The sequence below is a fragment of the Mesocricetus auratus genome, unplaced genomic scaffold, assembly GCF_017639785.1.
Source record: "Mesocricetus auratus isolate SY011 unplaced genomic scaffold, BCM_Maur_2.0 Super-Scaffold_4256, whole genome shotgun sequence".
Classification (NCBI taxonomy): Eukaryota; Metazoa; Chordata; class Mammalia; order Rodentia; family Cricetidae; genus Mesocricetus; species Mesocricetus auratus.
The window spans coordinates 55392190-55409094 of NW_024429182.1; the positions used below are offsets into that span (position 1 = coordinate 55392190).

The 16905-nt window shown below is 51.0% G+C and overlaps 1 protein-coding gene across 9 annotated transcripts in view; it reads left to right on the top strand.

Annotated features, from left to right (window-relative positions):
• Ano1 (anoctamin 1) overlaps positions 1-16905 on the top strand; it is a 164182-nt gene that overhangs the window by 82354 nt on the left and 64923 nt on the right. For all 9 annotated transcript variants that reach the window (XM_021227304.2, XM_040750628.1, XM_021227295.2 and 6 more), the window contains exons 4-6: positions 11372-11470; positions 12887-13038; positions 14371-14425. In XM_021227304.2, the coding sequence (XP_021082963.1) occupies positions 11372-11470; positions 12887-13038; positions 14371-14425 (306 nt within the window). The remainder of the gene's footprint in view (positions 1-11371; positions 11471-12886; positions 13039-14370; positions 14426-16905) is intronic.

Sequence of the window (16905 nt, forward strand, 5' to 3'; positions counted from 1 at the left end):
TTACGACTGACTGCCTGCTGCGGCAGCTGGGTCAAATCATTGCAGCGCTCAACCACTCAGCCAATTGCTGTGTGCTTCCTGCTTTATATCTTACCCTCTCAGCATGAGCATGTGGGGAAAGGCCCCTGCTCTGCAAGTGTAATCCCAGTGCTCAGGAGACTAGCGGGAAGACTGAGAGTTCAAGGCCAGCCTGGGCCACATAGCAACAGATTTTTTAAAATAAGATGGTAAGGCTGGTGAGACAGCTCAACTGTTAAGGAGCTTGCCTTGCAAGCATGGTGACACACACTTGTAATCCCAGGCCTGAGGAATCACAGCTAAATTTGTTCTCTGACCTGTACATGCACACGCGCATCCCCCCCACACCCCTGCACACACACACTCACATGCACACACACCCCTGCACACACCTGCTGAGGATACTGTGTCCAGGGTGACCCGGTCTCGGAGTATTGTCTGCCTTCTTGGGGTGGAACCCCTGGCAGGTATTTGCAAACCTCTCCTCATGTTTCCTGTGGCAGTTCCGAGGGTGCTTGGGGAAGCTGAGGGATCAGACAGCAAAGGTTTGAGGCCAGCAAGGACTTGGAGGTTCCTTGTCTCCAAGGTTGGCAGCTAGAATGTGGGCATTGCTGACCCTCTGTGATTTCTGTCACTTTGAGCAGAGTTATGCCTGGCTTTCCCCTGTCAACTCAGGCCAGCCTGGGGCTTTTGGAACATCTGGCTGCTGTGAGGAGTTTATTGTGCAGGTTTTTTTATTCTTGGAGGAAGGAGAGGGTCTTTCAAAGGCTGTGGGTCTCCCCCAGCTGAGGCATCCAGTGCCTGTGTTGACCTCCATAGCTGTGTCTTGCATGTGTTCCTCTTTCTATCCATGAGGTTCTGTCCTGGAACAACCTGGAACTCCCAGGTGTGAGCCCTCTGACATGGGGTGACTCAGATTGACCTGTCAGACCTCAGCCTCTGAACTAACGGCCTCAGTTTTCCCATCTGGAAACTGGAGATAGCAACAGCCTTCATGCAACATTGGACACACAACACATCTTTGGGATTCCTGTTGTGTCAAATCTGGGCATGAGGGTGCACACCTGAGCCTCAGCACTTGAGACAGGCTGAGATGGAAGAGAATGGTAAAGCCAAGGGCAGCCTGGGCTACAAAACTAAAACAGGAAAGTCGGGGAGGGAAGAAAGAGGGGAAGTTGGGAGGAAGGGAAATAGGGGAGAAAGGGTTTAGTAAGTTGATGGCTTCTCTCTTCTTTGCAATGAAAGTGAAACATGAGGGTTTTGGTGACTCCTGTTAAAAACAAAACAAAACAAAATAAACTACATTTTGTCCTTAAATGACCCCAAATTTCACAATTTGGATCTAGAGCTGAAGAAATCTTTGCAGCCATTAATTTGACCCCTTAAAATAATATGAGGTGCTGAAGAGACGTCTCTGTGGTTAAGAGACATCTCTGTGGTTAAGAGACATCTCTGTGGTTAAGAGACATCTCTGTAGTTAAGAGACATCTCTGTAGTTAAGAGACATCTCTGTAGTTAAGAGACATCTCTGTAGTTAAGAGACGTCTCTGTGGTTAAGAGCACTGGCTGCTCTAACAGAGGACCCAGGTTCAGCTCCCAGCACCACAAGGTGACTCATAACCACTTGTAACTCCATCCAGTTCCAGGAAATCTGACACCCTCCCCTGGCCTCCACAGGCTCCTGCATGTGTTTGCTGCACAGACATACATACATGCAGACAAATACATAAAATTTAGAAAAAAATTAATAAGTGAAAAATGAAATGTGGGGCTGGGGCAGAGCTCAGCTGTAGAGAACTTGCCTGGTGTGTCTGAAAGCCTGGAGCCAGTCCCTGGTACGTAAAGAAAGGCACAAGTACATGAAACAGTTCACGTTTGGTGTAGTATGTGTGGAGGGTGTGCTCGTGCATTTGTGCGTGCATGTGTAGCTCAGCGGGCAGCCTGGGGTGTTGGTGCTGATCTTCCACCTTGTTTGAGGCAGTCTCTTTGTTGTTTGCCACTGTACTGCATAGCTCAGGCTAGCTCTCCTATCTCTGTCTCCTATCTTGCTGTGAGTTTTGGGATTACAGATGCTTGATGCTACGCCTACCTTTTCAGGTCCTCATACTCACACAGCAAGGGCTTTATGCACTGAGCCATCTCCCAGCCACCCCCAACCACCTATTTTTGAGAACAGGGTTTCTCTCTGAACCAACCAGCAAAGCCCCAGGAGCTACAGGTCTCTGTCTATGCCAGGGTTGCAGGTGCACACTGCCACACCCAGTTTCTGTGAACTGAGCCTGAGTCCATCCAGGTTCTAGTTCAAGCTTCCTAAGCAACAATGCTGAGTGGTCTTCTTGCTGATCCCTAAAGTTATCACCTGGTCCCACCAGCCTGCTGGAAGCTACAAGACTACAGGGCTGGCAGAGCCACAATTAGCAGCTGCGGCTCACTGTCCTGGGGTGGAGCTGGGTCTGAACGGGCTGTTTGGGCACGCATGGCAAGCAGAGGTGTGAGTGGGCCCTGGCTTCAGAGATTAGCAGACACGGCCAGCCCAGCAAGGTCAGGCTTGTTTTGGGGTGAAGATCTAATGAGCTGTTCCCGGGGTGTGCTCAGATTACAGGGAGCCCAAGGGCTGGCAGATTTTGAAATGAGAAGGCCTGTAATGGGATCCCCCAATTGCACTCTTATTCAATTTGAAGCAAAATGTCAGGTTTAGGTGTCTTCTGTGGGGATCTGAGCAGGTACCCCAATACTCTGCACCCTCGCCATACCCCATACTTGTGCCATTGAAGCTGTTCTTCCAGCCTGCATGTCATGGCATCTGACCTTTAACCACAACCGCTGGCGGTAACTCTCAAATCCTGAAAACTAAAAACTGGCTGTCCCCTGTGATGTTGCCGAATGTGCCTGGGACTCTGAATCACCACCAGCCAAAGCTGGATGGGGAGATGAATGATGACCTTGAAGGAGACGAGATATCCTGTGCTTGACACCAGCCACCTCTTGAACTGTCACTGGTCATGAGGTAACATTGCAGAGGTCTCCAGCTCAGCTTCCTCCAGGTAATTAAGGAGTGGGTATACACTACACTGCTTCTGGTGTTACCAAAGTGGGGGGTCACAGTCTGTATCCCCCAAAAACCACATTGAAAATCCCTGGCTGTTGTAGAACTAACTAAGTAGAGCAGGCTGGCTTCAAACTCCTAGAGATCCTCCTGTCTCTGCCTCCTTGTGCTGGAATTAAAGATAATTCTAGCACTCTGGGACTTTTTCTGCTTTTTGCTATTAAGTTGTCTGTTTCAAATTGGCTTCTTGAGGATGGGTGACTGAATAGTGACCTGAGAGCCCCTTGCAGACCAGACTCCTCTCTGCTTGCTTTTTCACGGAGGCCAATTTACTGTCCCAAAGTAGTAGGGATGACACGTGTCCTATGACACTGCTCGTGGACAGGGAGCAGCACTTAACCACCAACTGACAAGCACAGATGCATGGCGACTTAAGACAGCAGATTGCATCTCTTTCCATTCTAGAAGCCACAGGTCAGAAGTCAAGATGCGGGCAGAGCTGTATTCCAGCCTCCTCTGTTGTAGCTCATATGTCCCGTCGTGGTCATTGTCCTCGTCATCATCATCATCATCATCATCATCATCATCACCATCATCATCATCATCACAGTTTCTCTATTTGGGGCCCGCCCTATCCCATTTCAGCTTTATCCAGCCTGCTTACATCTGCAAAGACCCCCTGTCTCCAAACAAGGGCATGCCCCGCCCATCTTGGGCAGTAGCATTGGAGCAGTTGCTGAGGGAATGCAGTCTATCAAACCCACCTCATGAATAAAGCTCTGTCCTGAAGTGAGGACAGGGCAGGGTGGCAAGTGGCCAGCAGAGGCTTCAGCATCTGGGGTGGAAAAGTGGAGCTCACAGCTGGGGCAGGGTGGGCCGACAGCCTAGGCTAGGAACAGGTCTGCCTTGGGCTGGCTTGCCTCTCCATGGGATCAGAATGTACCCTGTACACCCCCAGGCATATGCAAACAAGGCTCCAATTTAACAGTCCTGGGGTCCTAGACTGTCACTTGAGTGGCAAGTGGGGGTACTTATCTCCCCAGATGCATCCCCAGAAAAGGGAGGAGTGACCCTACCCACTCTCAGTTCCCAGAGGTGGCTTCCTTGTGACTGCAGAGCTAATAGGATAACAGCCACCCCCATTCCTATGCAGAGAAATTCAGGATGCCTCACAGAGGGAGCCTAGGTGGGCAGGAAGAGCCAGCACTTTGCCCCACCGGAGTCTTTCTCTATCTGCTTCCCTTGAGGGGCCAGGGACCCCTGGATGAACTGCATGAAGTGTGACAAGGTCCTCTGTCGTGCTTTCTCTCACCTCTCGTCTCTCTCCCCCTTTCTTCCTCTCCCCTTCTTTCCTGGCTCCCTCTTTATCAACCCTTCTCTGTGCCTCCTTCTCTCCCTCCCCCATTCCCTTCTCTCCCTCTTCCCCGCTCCCCCTCCCTTTCAGTCCTTGTTTCTTTCTTTCTCACACACCCCACTTCTCCCCCTGTGGGGTCAGCTTCCAGGGTTCCCATTAAAGAGACAAGAGAAATTTGTAGCCAGTGTGTTTTCCTCCGAGAAAATCCATTAGCATTTTTGAAGCGGAGCCTCAAAGCCTGCTGGGCATTATTTATGTCTTCAGGGTCATTGCTAAGAACACCACAGGCTTAAGCCCTGGCGAGTCTGCTCGGGGTGGCTGGGGCTCTCACTGCCCTGATGCTGAACTTGACCCTGGCTTTGACAGATCTTCCCATGACTGGACACAGAATCCCACCGGTGCCTGTTTGATCTCATGCCACTGTGTTCATGCCAAGCTGGGGGAACACACAATCTGGGGTGATGCAGCCTCCGAAGTGTGGAAGGAGTTAGATCGAACTAGCCATTTCTTGACTCAATTGGCATCCCCTTTCTGGGCCTCAGTTTTCTCCATCTGTGAAGTGGGGGTGATAGTGAGACTTTCCTCATGAGTAGTGGGTGAGATTAGGAGAGGAGTACCGAGCATGGCACATGGTAAGCAGTGTTCCCACAGTTCCCAGGTCTGGGCAGCAACAGTGGCCTGACCCTGTCACTACCAGGCAGCATCAGAACTCATGTTCATGAAGAGAAGTGTAGGTGACTGGGGAAGTTGGAGGACAGGGTGGCCATAGCCCCAACGTGTGGGTAGGGCAGGAAGATCCATTTCCTGTCATTTCCAGTGATTACAGGCAGTTGTAGAGCTCAGCACTGTGTGTGTCTGTGTGTTTTCCTTCATGAGATGAGGCTGTTGTCCAGTTCATGGGATTCATAGATCTGGAAACAAGCTGCCCCTACTCCACCCCTGTGGATTTCCTGGCAAAGTGTGGGAGGACAGATATGGGGGGACACATCCAACTTGCCTCTGATGCGTCTAGAAAACCAACTGAAGACCTGATTTTGAGCTGTTCACCCTAGTACAAGCAGCATTCTCCTATAGCCCCCCGCCAGGAGGCACTGGCCTCTTGCATGCTGCAATGCTGGAGTCCAGCCTGGATAAGTCATAACTCCCAATTCTACTACCTTACGCTGCTTCTTTGGTCTCTGCAGGCCGTGTCCCAGGCGCTACTGAGACTCAAAGCAACACAGATAGTTGTCTCTAGCTTGGTTCGTTCTGCAGAAACACGCTTCTTTGGCCATGAATTCTGGGTGTGTGTATGTGTGTATTCGTGTATATGCACAGCTTCATGTATGTGTGCATGCGTGTGTGAAGGCCAGAAGACAACTTTAGCTGTCGTTCCTCACCCCTTGTTCTTTGACACAAGGTCTCTCATTGGCTAGTTGATTAGGCTAAACTGGCTGGGCAACCCATCCTGCTACTCCAGCACTGGGGTCACAAGTGGCCAAGGCACCATGCTTGTCACTCTGGACTCCCGCAGGCTTGCGAGCACTTCCCGTCTCGGGAAGCTCACCCTGGGCTGAGGGAGGCAGGTGGTTTCAGGTCAACCCTGCCCCATTGTGGCTGCCATCTGAAGTCCTCTCCATGGCCAGGCCTGGAGGAGCCTGCCAGGAACTCTGCTTGCATCCGTCAGTCAGAAAGCTTGAGGCGGGCCACAGCCCGTAAGCACCCCATGGGAGTGAGCAAATGTCCCAAAGCCCTCTCAAGTGCCTCTGTCCCACACCAGTCCTCTAACCCTGCTGTCTTTGGGGGCGCTGTTTGCCAACACTGTCAGGATTTTTTTCTCAGTACAAGTCTTTTAGTTTCTGGATGTTCTTGTTTGGTTCTTTCCCAAGTCAGCTGTGTCACTTTTTAATAGTTTCCTGTCCTTTGCAGGCCTTCCTGTCTTGAAGTTTAAGTCTTTAATTGAGGTGAGCAGGCTGACCTGCCTGTCATCCATCTAATGAGCTCACATTCTCTGGCCAAGAGCACTGGCTTCTGTCTCTGTCACTTGTTGGTTCTCCCTAGCCATATTCCTGGGTTCTTTACACCCAGTGGGCTCAGCTGTCCTTTTGCCCGTCAAGAACCTCCTGGAACATGGACAGGTTCCCAGGGCCTGAGCTGACTGTGGTAGGAACTGTTCAGGGCCACAGTCATGGGTGAAGCCACCGCACCTTCACAGATGTTTTTCCTCCTCTTTCTTCTTTGTCTTCTCTTCATCAGTTTCCTTCTCCAGGCTCTTTAGGGTGATTCAGAGCAGCAAGCATGCTCACGAGAGTGTGGGGTTGTTTTGGTGGTGTCTGCCCATTCCTGGGGTGTAAATCCTGCTGTACCCTCAAGCTCCCCAACAGCCACCAACCTTTGCCTCCTGGAAGGGTCTCTAGCCTGTTCTTTCCTACCATGGCTGAGTGGCCATTGAGGTCAGTTCCAGCCAGGCCTGGTTGTTACCATTACAAGGTAGATTTCACCACCCTCTGAAGACATGGTTCTAGTGTCCTCAATGGATCTACATTTGCTGTCATGGCATGCCTTGCAACTCCCTGCCCTGGTACCAGCTGTGCAGAATCTTGAAGGCAGTGCATTAAACTTTTTTTTCTAATTGCAGCCAGCTTTTTTTGTTTGTTTGTTTTGTTTTCCATGGAGGGTTGCCCTGGGTGGGTGGCCCCACCTTCAGTGGCAGTAGAGGTGTGACTGGATCTGTCTGCTGATTTCTCTGTCACCCGGCAGGCCTCAGGCACAGGGCTTGAAAGAAACACATTCAGGACGTGTCCCTGCCATATTCTTGGCAAAGGGCAAGTGAACCTGGTCCACCCACTGAGAACCAGTTCGTGGCTCCCCCGAGATTAAGGCTCAAATCTGAGGATAGAGTGGAGGGGACATTCCCCTAAGGACATTCCCCTAGGGTGTGTAGGCACCAAACTCATTCTTGCCATAGACTCCAGGTCTCCCACATACTGTGTACATGGCTAGCAGGACCCACACTGTGGGCATGCCAGTTAGCGGGCAACTCTTCCCCACCCAGGCCCCACACTAGTGGCAACATATCCCAACCCCATGGGCCACGCCTCACCCTCTGGGAGCTGTGTGGGTGGAGGAGTGGAGTGAGCATGGCAAGTGAGCCGCAGATTGAGTTCCCATGCCACACCTGCTGCTCAAACATCTGGATCAAGTGTCTACAGATCTCCCCCGCCCCTCATCACCTACAAGGGCACACTAAGGTAGACCAGAAAGACTGAGAGAAGGTGGGACCAGACCAGATGCTGAGACTGTCTCCATCTGGCACACAGTAGGCACTTACTAAAGACTGGTTCCTTCCTTTCCTCTATCAATCACTCACTGAATAGTCTGTGCCATGTGCAGTCAGCCATCCTAGGCACACGCTGAAGCAGAGCTATATGTCTCAAGCTCACATCTGTACAGGCAGCCATTGCCCGTGGAGAAAGCCAGGTGGGGGTCAGGACATTAGGCAGATGGTAGGTATAGTTGGGCGTTACCTTGACTGCTACACAGGGCTTCAGGCGCAAGGGTGAGTGGTGGCTTGTGTCCTTAGCCACACAAACCTTTCATGGGACCTCTGTGACTTGTTTTGTTTGGGGGGAGTTAAGGTTTTCCCTCCCTCCTCTCCTTTTTTTCCTTCCTTTTTTTGAGACAGGGTCTTGTGGCTAGCTTTGATCTTGCTATGTAGGTGAAGCTGCTTTAAACTCCTCACTCTCCTGCCCTTCTGGGTTACAGGCTTTTGCCACCTGTGTGGTCAAAGTTCTAGTTTAGTTTTCTTTTGTGTTTGTTTGTTTTTGAGACAGTCTTACACTGTAGTTGAGGCTAGACCAGAAGTCACTAAGTAGCCCAGGCTGGCATCACTGGACACCTTTGAACTCACAGAAATCTTTCTGCTTCAATCTCTCAAGTGCTGAATGTTCTGGAACCAGCTCTAGTGAGGTCAGAGTCTTCTCACTTGGGGCTCAGGATAGAAGCCTAACTCCTCAGCTGCACTCTTTATGGAGCTCAATGACCTAACCTAACCCTCCCCACATCCTCTGGCTGGGGGCTTCTTGGGGACATGTCCCTTCACAGATCCCCATAGCCTAGCTAGGGACCTCATGTCTGTAAGTTTGTGGTTTCAAATGTCTCAGCAGTGATCAGGAGTGGGGGTAGAACTTAGTCTTTCACAGCCTTTGGCTGTGGCTGAAGAGACCTGGCCATCCCCCAGGCTCCTCCCACTGTGGGAGGACTGTGGTCAGGCTGGGTACCACGTTTTTTTTAAAAAACATCTTAGTGTATTTTTGCTAAACGGGTCCCACGACCCTTTCACCAACCAGATGTTTCCTTGGGAGAGACCCGGGAACTCACGTCAGCAGGGCCCACTTTCCCAGGGATGCTGGAACTGTAAAGAATATTTTGGGTCTTAGCGTGCGGGCGAACACTCCACAGAGATGAATCTTGGTCTATAGTGGAAAAGCTAGCCTCCACCACTCATGGGCCATTAAGACATCTCCCCTGACTCAGGGGTATCCCATGACATCAGCCTGTGAGTCAGGGCTGCAGACTCTGTGACAGGGCCGGTCAAAGCAGGCATGGCCTAACCTGAGCCAGGCTGAAACTGTGCTCAGCCCCTTCAGTCTCTTGTATGGACTTTGCCTGCAGGCCCAAGGCTAGGGCTTGGCTCCTAAGGGCACCAGAGTCCTCTGTCTACAAAACAGACCTCATATCACCTGCCTTATTGGTGAGGGAACAGGGTTCAGAGAGGTTAAAACACTTGCCATGGACCACACAGGTCTCCCAAACCCATCCCATCTACACCAGGGGGCAGCAGAAGGACCAGAGATCTCTATTCTAAGTGTCTGGGGTGCTTTTTCTATCCAGGGATAAGATCTGTCTCTTCAAAGAGGAAGACCAGGCCTGTGGCCAGAGTCCTTCATCCCTGGGCTCTGGCCTGAAATATCACACTTGTTTGTGACAGTCTTGATTATCCCAGGCTTGTCTGGCATTCCCTATGAAGCTGAGGATGACACCTCTGGAGTGCTGAGATTACACTCCACCTAGTTTATGGGGTACTGGGGCTTGTACCCAGGGCCTCACGAATGCTAGGCATGCACTTCACCAGCTTTTGTCAATCCCCATCATGATCTATGTCTTTCTGCCAGGTGTGCCAGCTCCTAGAGGCACCAACTTTGTGACTTGAGGTCTGGACAAGTGTGTCACCCACTTCAGATGGTTGATTAATTTGATTGATTGGTTTATTGGATGAAATTCACCATGTAGCCTGGGATAGCAGAAAAGCCTCAGAAACAATCCCGCTGCAGCATCCCAGAAGTTTTTACCTTATAGACCATCCTCAGATGACATTGGCTTGGTGGGTTTTGACCATCAGACTGCGGCACACCTGCGGGCTGGACAACTCACTCAGCCTGTGGTCCCAGGGACAGAGGGTGCAGGCCACACTGGCTGCTCCGTACCTCAGGACAAACTCCTTCAGGTCTCAGAATTATGAACTAGAGAGGTCTGTAGACCTCGGGCTGAGCTCCAATCTGCCATGAGAGGTCTTGTGAAAGATCTGGGCAAGGTCCTACATGTTTGTGTGACTATGTAGACACCTGTCTCTTCACGAAGGGCCTTTTCCAAGGAACATGTGTCTACAGAGAACCAGGGGCCAGACATGGCACTTCTGCCATTGGGGAAGCACAGCTTGAGTCAGAACTTGGTGGACCCTGTTAGCCAAGAGTTGGTAGATTAAAGAGACTTCTCAGCAAGCTTAAGTGCCCCGCCTCTGTAAGGAGATAGGCAATCATGTATTTCATTTCCAGTGGTAGCAATCAGTTCTTATGGAGCCATTAATTTGGCTGCCAGTCAGTAGCCCTTGGGTTCCTTCCTGTCACTCGACAGAGAGACATGACTGATGGTGATAAAATAACCTTAAGAGGAAAGCAGTCCATCCTTGCAGGGCTATCAAGGCAGCAGGAACTTGAAGCAACTGATCCCATCACGTCCACAGTCAAGAGCGATGAGTTAATACATGTGTGCTTATACTTAACTCACTTTTCCTACTCTTACACAATCTAGGATCTCATGTCCAGGGAGTGGTGCCACTCACAATGGGCATATCTTCCTATTCATTAAGACCGCCCATCACAGAAACATATCCACAGGCCAGCATGATGTTAGATTGTGTCACATTGACAAAACTGCCATCACACTTGTCCCAAGTCAGAGCAGCACTGTAGAGGGACCTGGACTCGAAATCTTGGTGTCCCTGTGTCAAGCTGTTAGTGCTTTAAAGATAATAGTCATAGATATGCATGGAAACTGAAGTTCAGCTACAATCAGAGAGAGGACTTTATGATCCCCACACACCAGCACCTGTTCGGTGAGCCATGAGAGCCCCAATCAAGGTTGAGCGGGGTGGATCTGGAATCATGAATGGTCCTCTGTTGTTACTAGGCTTTGGGGGCTCTTACTTAATTCCTGAGAACTTCCTAAGTGTTTTAGACCCCCTAAGATCCCTCTTGGCTGTGATTGGGGGACCCCTGGATTCTTGCATAAAGTGCTGTATGTAAGAAAGGTCCCTAGCACCAGGCAGTGGTGAAGCATGACTTTCATACCAGCACTCGGGAGGCAGAGGCAGGTGGATCTCTGTGAGTTCCAGGCCAGCCTGGTCTACAGAGTGAGTTCCAGGACAGTCAGGGCTACACAGTGAAACCCTGTCGACAGAGAGAGAGAGAGAGAGAGAGAGAGAGAGAGAGAGACAGACAGACAGACAGACAGACAGACAGACAGACAGACAGAGAAAGACAGAGAGAGTCCCTAGCCATCATGGTGGGTATTGTCAGAATGGGACAGGTGCCAGGTAAAGGCAGCCACACCTTATCAGTCATAGCTGGGTACCAAGGTGAATAGGGGTCCCCGCTGCCAAATAGCCTGACCAACAGCCCTTTTTCTCTCTGTAGACCAAAATCCATGGTGTCGGATTCGTGAAGATCCATGCACCCTGGCACGTGCTCTGCAGGGAAGCTGAGTTTTTGAAACTGAAGATGCCCACAAAGAAGGTAGGTGGTTATGTTTATATTGCAGAACACTAGTCTTGGTCTGAGGTCACCCGAAGCAGAATCACATGGAAAAGGCAAGAGGGGATGAGGACACAGGGGATAGCTCCTATCCACCGTGAAGCATCTGACCCTGCCTCAGTGGTTTTTAGAGACTCTAGGCCAGGGCTAGATAGATGCCTTCGCATTTAAACTGCTCTTGTAAGAGGACTGGAGTTCAGATCCCAGGACCACATAGGGCAGCTCACAACTGTCAGTGATGTCAGTTGCAGTGGATTCAGTGCCCTCTTCTGGCCTTTGCAGGTACACACAGGCACACATGTAAACACACAGGCACATACACAACTTAAAAAAACAAAGAACAATACCTAAGACCACTCCCCGCCCCCAGACACCAGGAGAAGGTCCAGGCAGAAAAGCTGCCCGCTCTGTCCCAGGAATTTGACCTGAACAAATATAGTTCAGCTTGAGGCCTTGCTTTGATGCTTGTGGGGTCTCAGATAATTTATCAGATTCAATTTAATTACATTTTCTAGCTTGCTGGGATTTTTCCTTTTAATCTCTGAAAACTTTATGGCTGAAGAGCAGCCTGCCAGGGAAGCTGGGCTGAGAGTCCATATTTATGTGTGTGGGTGGAAGGGAGATGTCCAATGCGGCTTCTCAGATCCACTGAAGCCGTTTGGATTATAGCTTTGGAAACAAAAGAGACATTCGGGGCAAATGTTTTCTAGAATGTGTTATAATTGATCTCTTGGCCCGACTCTCCTAAAATTCTGGGTTCTTTGGGTAAGCTTGGAACAGAGCAGATAGTGGGCACACTGGCTACCTGGGTGCTCTGCTCCCAGGAAGAACTTTACCAACGTGGGCTATTTTTCCGACCATCTGAGGAAAAGATGACTTAGTCATTTTACATGCTGCCCTGACAAAAGCAGCTTAGGGAGATATAGACCACAGTGGTGTGGAAGGCGTGGAGCAGGAGCAGGAGAGAGCTGGTCATGTTGCATCCGTCATCAAGAAGCAGAGACGAGGCAGAGGCAGGTGGATCTCTGTGAGTTCAAGGCCAGCCTGCTCTACAAAGCAAGTTCCAGGACAGCCTCCAAAACAATACAGAGAAACCCTGTCTCGAAAAACAAAAACAAAAACAAAAAAAAAACAAAAAACAAACAAACAAACAAACAAAAAGCAGAGACGAAGGCTGGTTCTCAGCTTACTCTCTCCTTTGTATTCAGTCTGGGACCCCAGACCACAGAATGGTGCCCACCACATTCAGGGTGGGTCTCACACCTCAGTTAACCCAGTCTAGAAACTTCCTTACAGACTAGTGCACAGGCTTGTTTTCATGACAGGAAATTAACCAGCTGTCACAAGAGTCAGAGCTCAGGAGAGTGGCTCATGTCCCCGGCCTGGTCTTGCCCACAGGTGTACCACATCAGTGAGACCCGAGGCCTCCTGAAAACCATCAACTCCGTCCTGCAGAAGATCACAGACCCCATCCAGCCCAAGGTGGCTGAGCACAGACCGCAGGCCACAAAGAGGCTCTCCTACCCCTTCTCCCGGGAGAAGCAACACCTGTGAGTCAGGAGTACAGGGGAACATGTTCTTAGAAGTACTTTGTAACTGTTGAGCCCAAAAGAGGCTGAGGCAGCAACTTCTAAGGGCCCTGGTCACAGAGGAAAGGGATTGAGGAGCCTGGCCTGGGCTTGATAATGCTTAGGGAAAGCTGACTGGGCCCTGACTAGAGCAAAGGGCTAGGCTGCCCAACCCTAGCTTTGTCCCCCTGAGCCTGGTTCCTTCTCACCAAACCTCAGCAGCCCCTGGAGCAGCTGGTGAGGCAGCAATCGATGGATCAAGAAGCCTTCCTCAAGGGAGTCCCAAGGCCCTGGAGATCCACAGCCAGCAGTGTGTTGCCTGGCAGTGCTGAGTCTGTTCTGGAACCTTCCATCTTTCCTGTCCCCAAGAGACAACGGTGCATAGCCACCTGGCTCAGGTGCAGCAGTTGCAAGGCCTCCCCAAGCCTGGCCTCACTGGCAGAAGTGGGAGAAAAGGTTTGGGTACCAGGAGCTCAGGCAGTTTGCATGGCAAGGCCCAGGAGAAGGGGACTTTGAGGGCACTGTGGCCTCAAGAATGCCAAGGAGCATGCACCCACATTTTAGCTCAGGCCTCTGCTTTGCAAAGATGGTGGTGGCTTCAGGGGAGTCACGTGCTACCCTGACTACACTGGCCAGTCTTTTGGCAGATTGGATACCCAGTGGCCTCTGCCAGCTCAGGGGCATGAGAGGACCACACCCATTGTCCAAACCCAGCTCATTTCCACCCTCTTCTCCACTAAGCGCCCCAGGGAATGGTGACTTCAGATATTCCCATGCCCCAGAAATCTCAGGCAATCTCTGTGTGGCCCAGAATACCTGGATGCAAACCATTTCCAAGGAGAGTGTCCTCAAAGGAGTGTAAAGGAATGACACCTTCCCTGTCCCCTTGACACTGAAACAGGAGCTTGAAAGATTGCCTTCTGGGATTTTATTTCATCAAAACCTGGCTGAGCATGGTCACCCATGCTTTCCATCCCATTGCTAAGGAGGCAGAGGCAGGAGGATGAGGCATTCCAGGCCATCCTCATCTACACAGCCAGTTGGAGATCAGCCTGGGCTACAATGAGACTTTGCCTCCAACAAAGCAAAACAACAAACTGGAGCTGGAGGGTATTCTCAGTTTCCTTCTCGGCAACGGGGGTCTTGACCTCCCACACTGGGCTGATGAGATCAGCTAAGGCCATGCCCAGGGACAGGGGGACTTGTGCTGCTATGAGGGTAGTTAGGCCCTTCGTGGTCACTGTTACTGGAGAGAGGGTGAGTTCCCAGGCTTGGCGCCTACAGCAGTCACCTTGTCTCCTTCTGTTCCTGCAGATTCGACCTGACTGACAGGGACTCTTTTTTCGACAGCAAAACCCGGAGCACAATAGTGAGTAGGCGTCCTGGAATTGCCTAATCAGAGGGTGCCCTGGGGACCCCGGTGATCATTTCATTTCTCTGAAACTCCTCGGGGTGGAAGCCAGCTCTAATTGCCTGTGACAAAAATAATTAGAATAATGAATCAGGAGGGCAGTGGGTGGCCCAGGGGAGGGAGGCCCTGGCTGCTCAATTTTGGAGGAGGAGCGTGAGAAAGAACTAAGCTGCAGGAAGCTGGGGGAGGGGACCTCCAGGCCTCGAGCTCCAAGCCTGCAGAGCCCCCTGGTCACTCCATCCTGATAGAGTTTGCAAGGGGCTTGGCCGAGTATGTCTGAGCAGGCCAGACAGCCCAGCCTAGGCACACATGCATTAGGATAATATCCCAAGGCCTTTGCTAGTGCAGCCAGCCTAGCTTGCAATCTGACCACGCAGGCCACCCTGCCCTACTCAGGGCACTGGCTTAGTGTTTATTCTTCAGCTGCCAGTTTGACTGCCAGCCAAGCTGGGACTGTGCGTGGCACAGGACCCAATTTCTATCTAAACAAGAAATCCGCCTGGCGGCTAAGGCCTACTCTGTTCCCTTCTCCTGCTGAGAGCATCCAGTCTGGCTGGGTCAGAGCAAGGCTGAGGGAAGGCTGCCTGTTTGCCTGATTCAGGGAATTCTCCTTGCAGCCACCACCCTGCAGGAGGGTTGCACAGGTCCTTTTGGTGAAGGAGACTCAGGCCCAGGACAGGCAGTTGCTTCTATCTGCTCCCTCTCCCCTTACCTGTACCTGAAGGAGCATTCCCAAGCCTGTGTCAGAACAAGACTGATTCTGGTTTGCCCCCCTCCCCCGCCGTAGTATCAGGGTAGCACCCCCATCAGGGCAATCCCTTGGCGTAGTGTGATCCTGTTATCATTGGTGTTATTAATTTAACTTTTTGCATATTTATTAGCTTACTTATTAGGGGTGGTGAGTCCACGTACCGTGGTGTATGTGGTAGAGGCCATGGGACAACCAGAGGAAGCCCATTCTCAACTTCTGGGTTTAAACTCAGAGGGTCAAACTGGCAACAAGAACCTTTATCCGCTGAGCCATATGGCCTGCCCACTATTGATTAATTTTGACAATTCGATTTCATGATAATAAGCAGCAAAGAACTTGCCCAAAGACATGGCTTCTGGTGGAATTGGGACTGTTGTGTTTGAGGAGCAGCCATGTCCCTTCTTGGCCTCTGGGAGTTGGGACTGACCTCTTGGATGTCTGTCTCTTGGGAGAACTCCTACAGTGTGACCTGCACAGTGTCTCTTCTATATCACTGTAACAGCTATGTGCCCATGCTTGTATGTGTGTGTGTGTGTGCGCCTTAGCTTTGTACATTTTCTGGAGTATCAGATGCCTCTAGAAGAACTTTTGCTGTGGGGAGGTGACTGAAGTGGGACGGACTGTGAGCAATTCTGACACCTCTTTCTGGTGGTTAGTTGCAATGCTATTTAGTTTGAGGTTCTCCTGGGTGAATGTTGCTACTTCCACCAAGCCAGAGAGCCTTTGCACTGGGGACAGCAGATGCGGAAAGCCATGACTGTTTGCTACTGGAGGAAGGAGGGACACTGCCTCCCAGAGACCCTGGAGGACAGTGTACAGACCACCCCTGTGCTCCAAAGGGATTTGCTGATTCACAGATCTGCACATGGCTAGTCAGGTTTCATCGTGTGGTTTAGGCTCAGGTGTGACAGTCTCTCCCTCCACACTGACCACTTCTCTCCTGGCACTAGGGTGGCTCCATGTACAAGCTATTTGGAGTCAGAGACCAGCAGCTTTCAAGAGACAAGAGCCCACTGTGCTAACTGGAATCTTAGACAGTGAGCCTGTAGGCAGTGGGGAACCATAAAAAGTTGCCAAGCAAGGCTCACTCCCAGGGGTTGGCTGTGAGGAGTGTGTGAAAGGTGTGTATGTAGTCGCATGGGGCAGAACGATGGGTGTGGGGCATGTGGTAGTGGAGGTGGATGGATGTGAGGTCACATGGTGCAGGTGGATGGGTATGAGGTCCCATGGTGGTAGAGATGGATGGATGTAGGTTCACATGGTAGAGGTGATGGACATGAAGTCACATGGTGGAGGGGGTCACTGGTGGTGATGATGGATGGATGTAAGGTTACAGAGTGGAGATGGATGGATGCAGGGTCATGGGTGGTGGAGGTGTATGGTGGTTGTCATGACTGCATGAGTGGAAAGGAGGAGGTGCTTGTGGAATAAGCAGAGAGTCATGACAAGCTAACCAGTTAGATGTAGAGAGTGACAGAGAGAGTCCTGGAGAGCAATGAGCAGGGATTTATTAAGCACCTGCAGTATGCTTTCTCCTGGAGGGAGGGGAGAAGTGTTGAGAGCATGGATCACAGGGCAGATGGTGAAGGAGAGTGGGGTGACAATACAGCATGGGGGAAGAGCTGCCTTAGAGACCTGTTAGTGTGACTCTGGACTATTTAGAAGTGCCGGGATGGGTGCTTCTAAC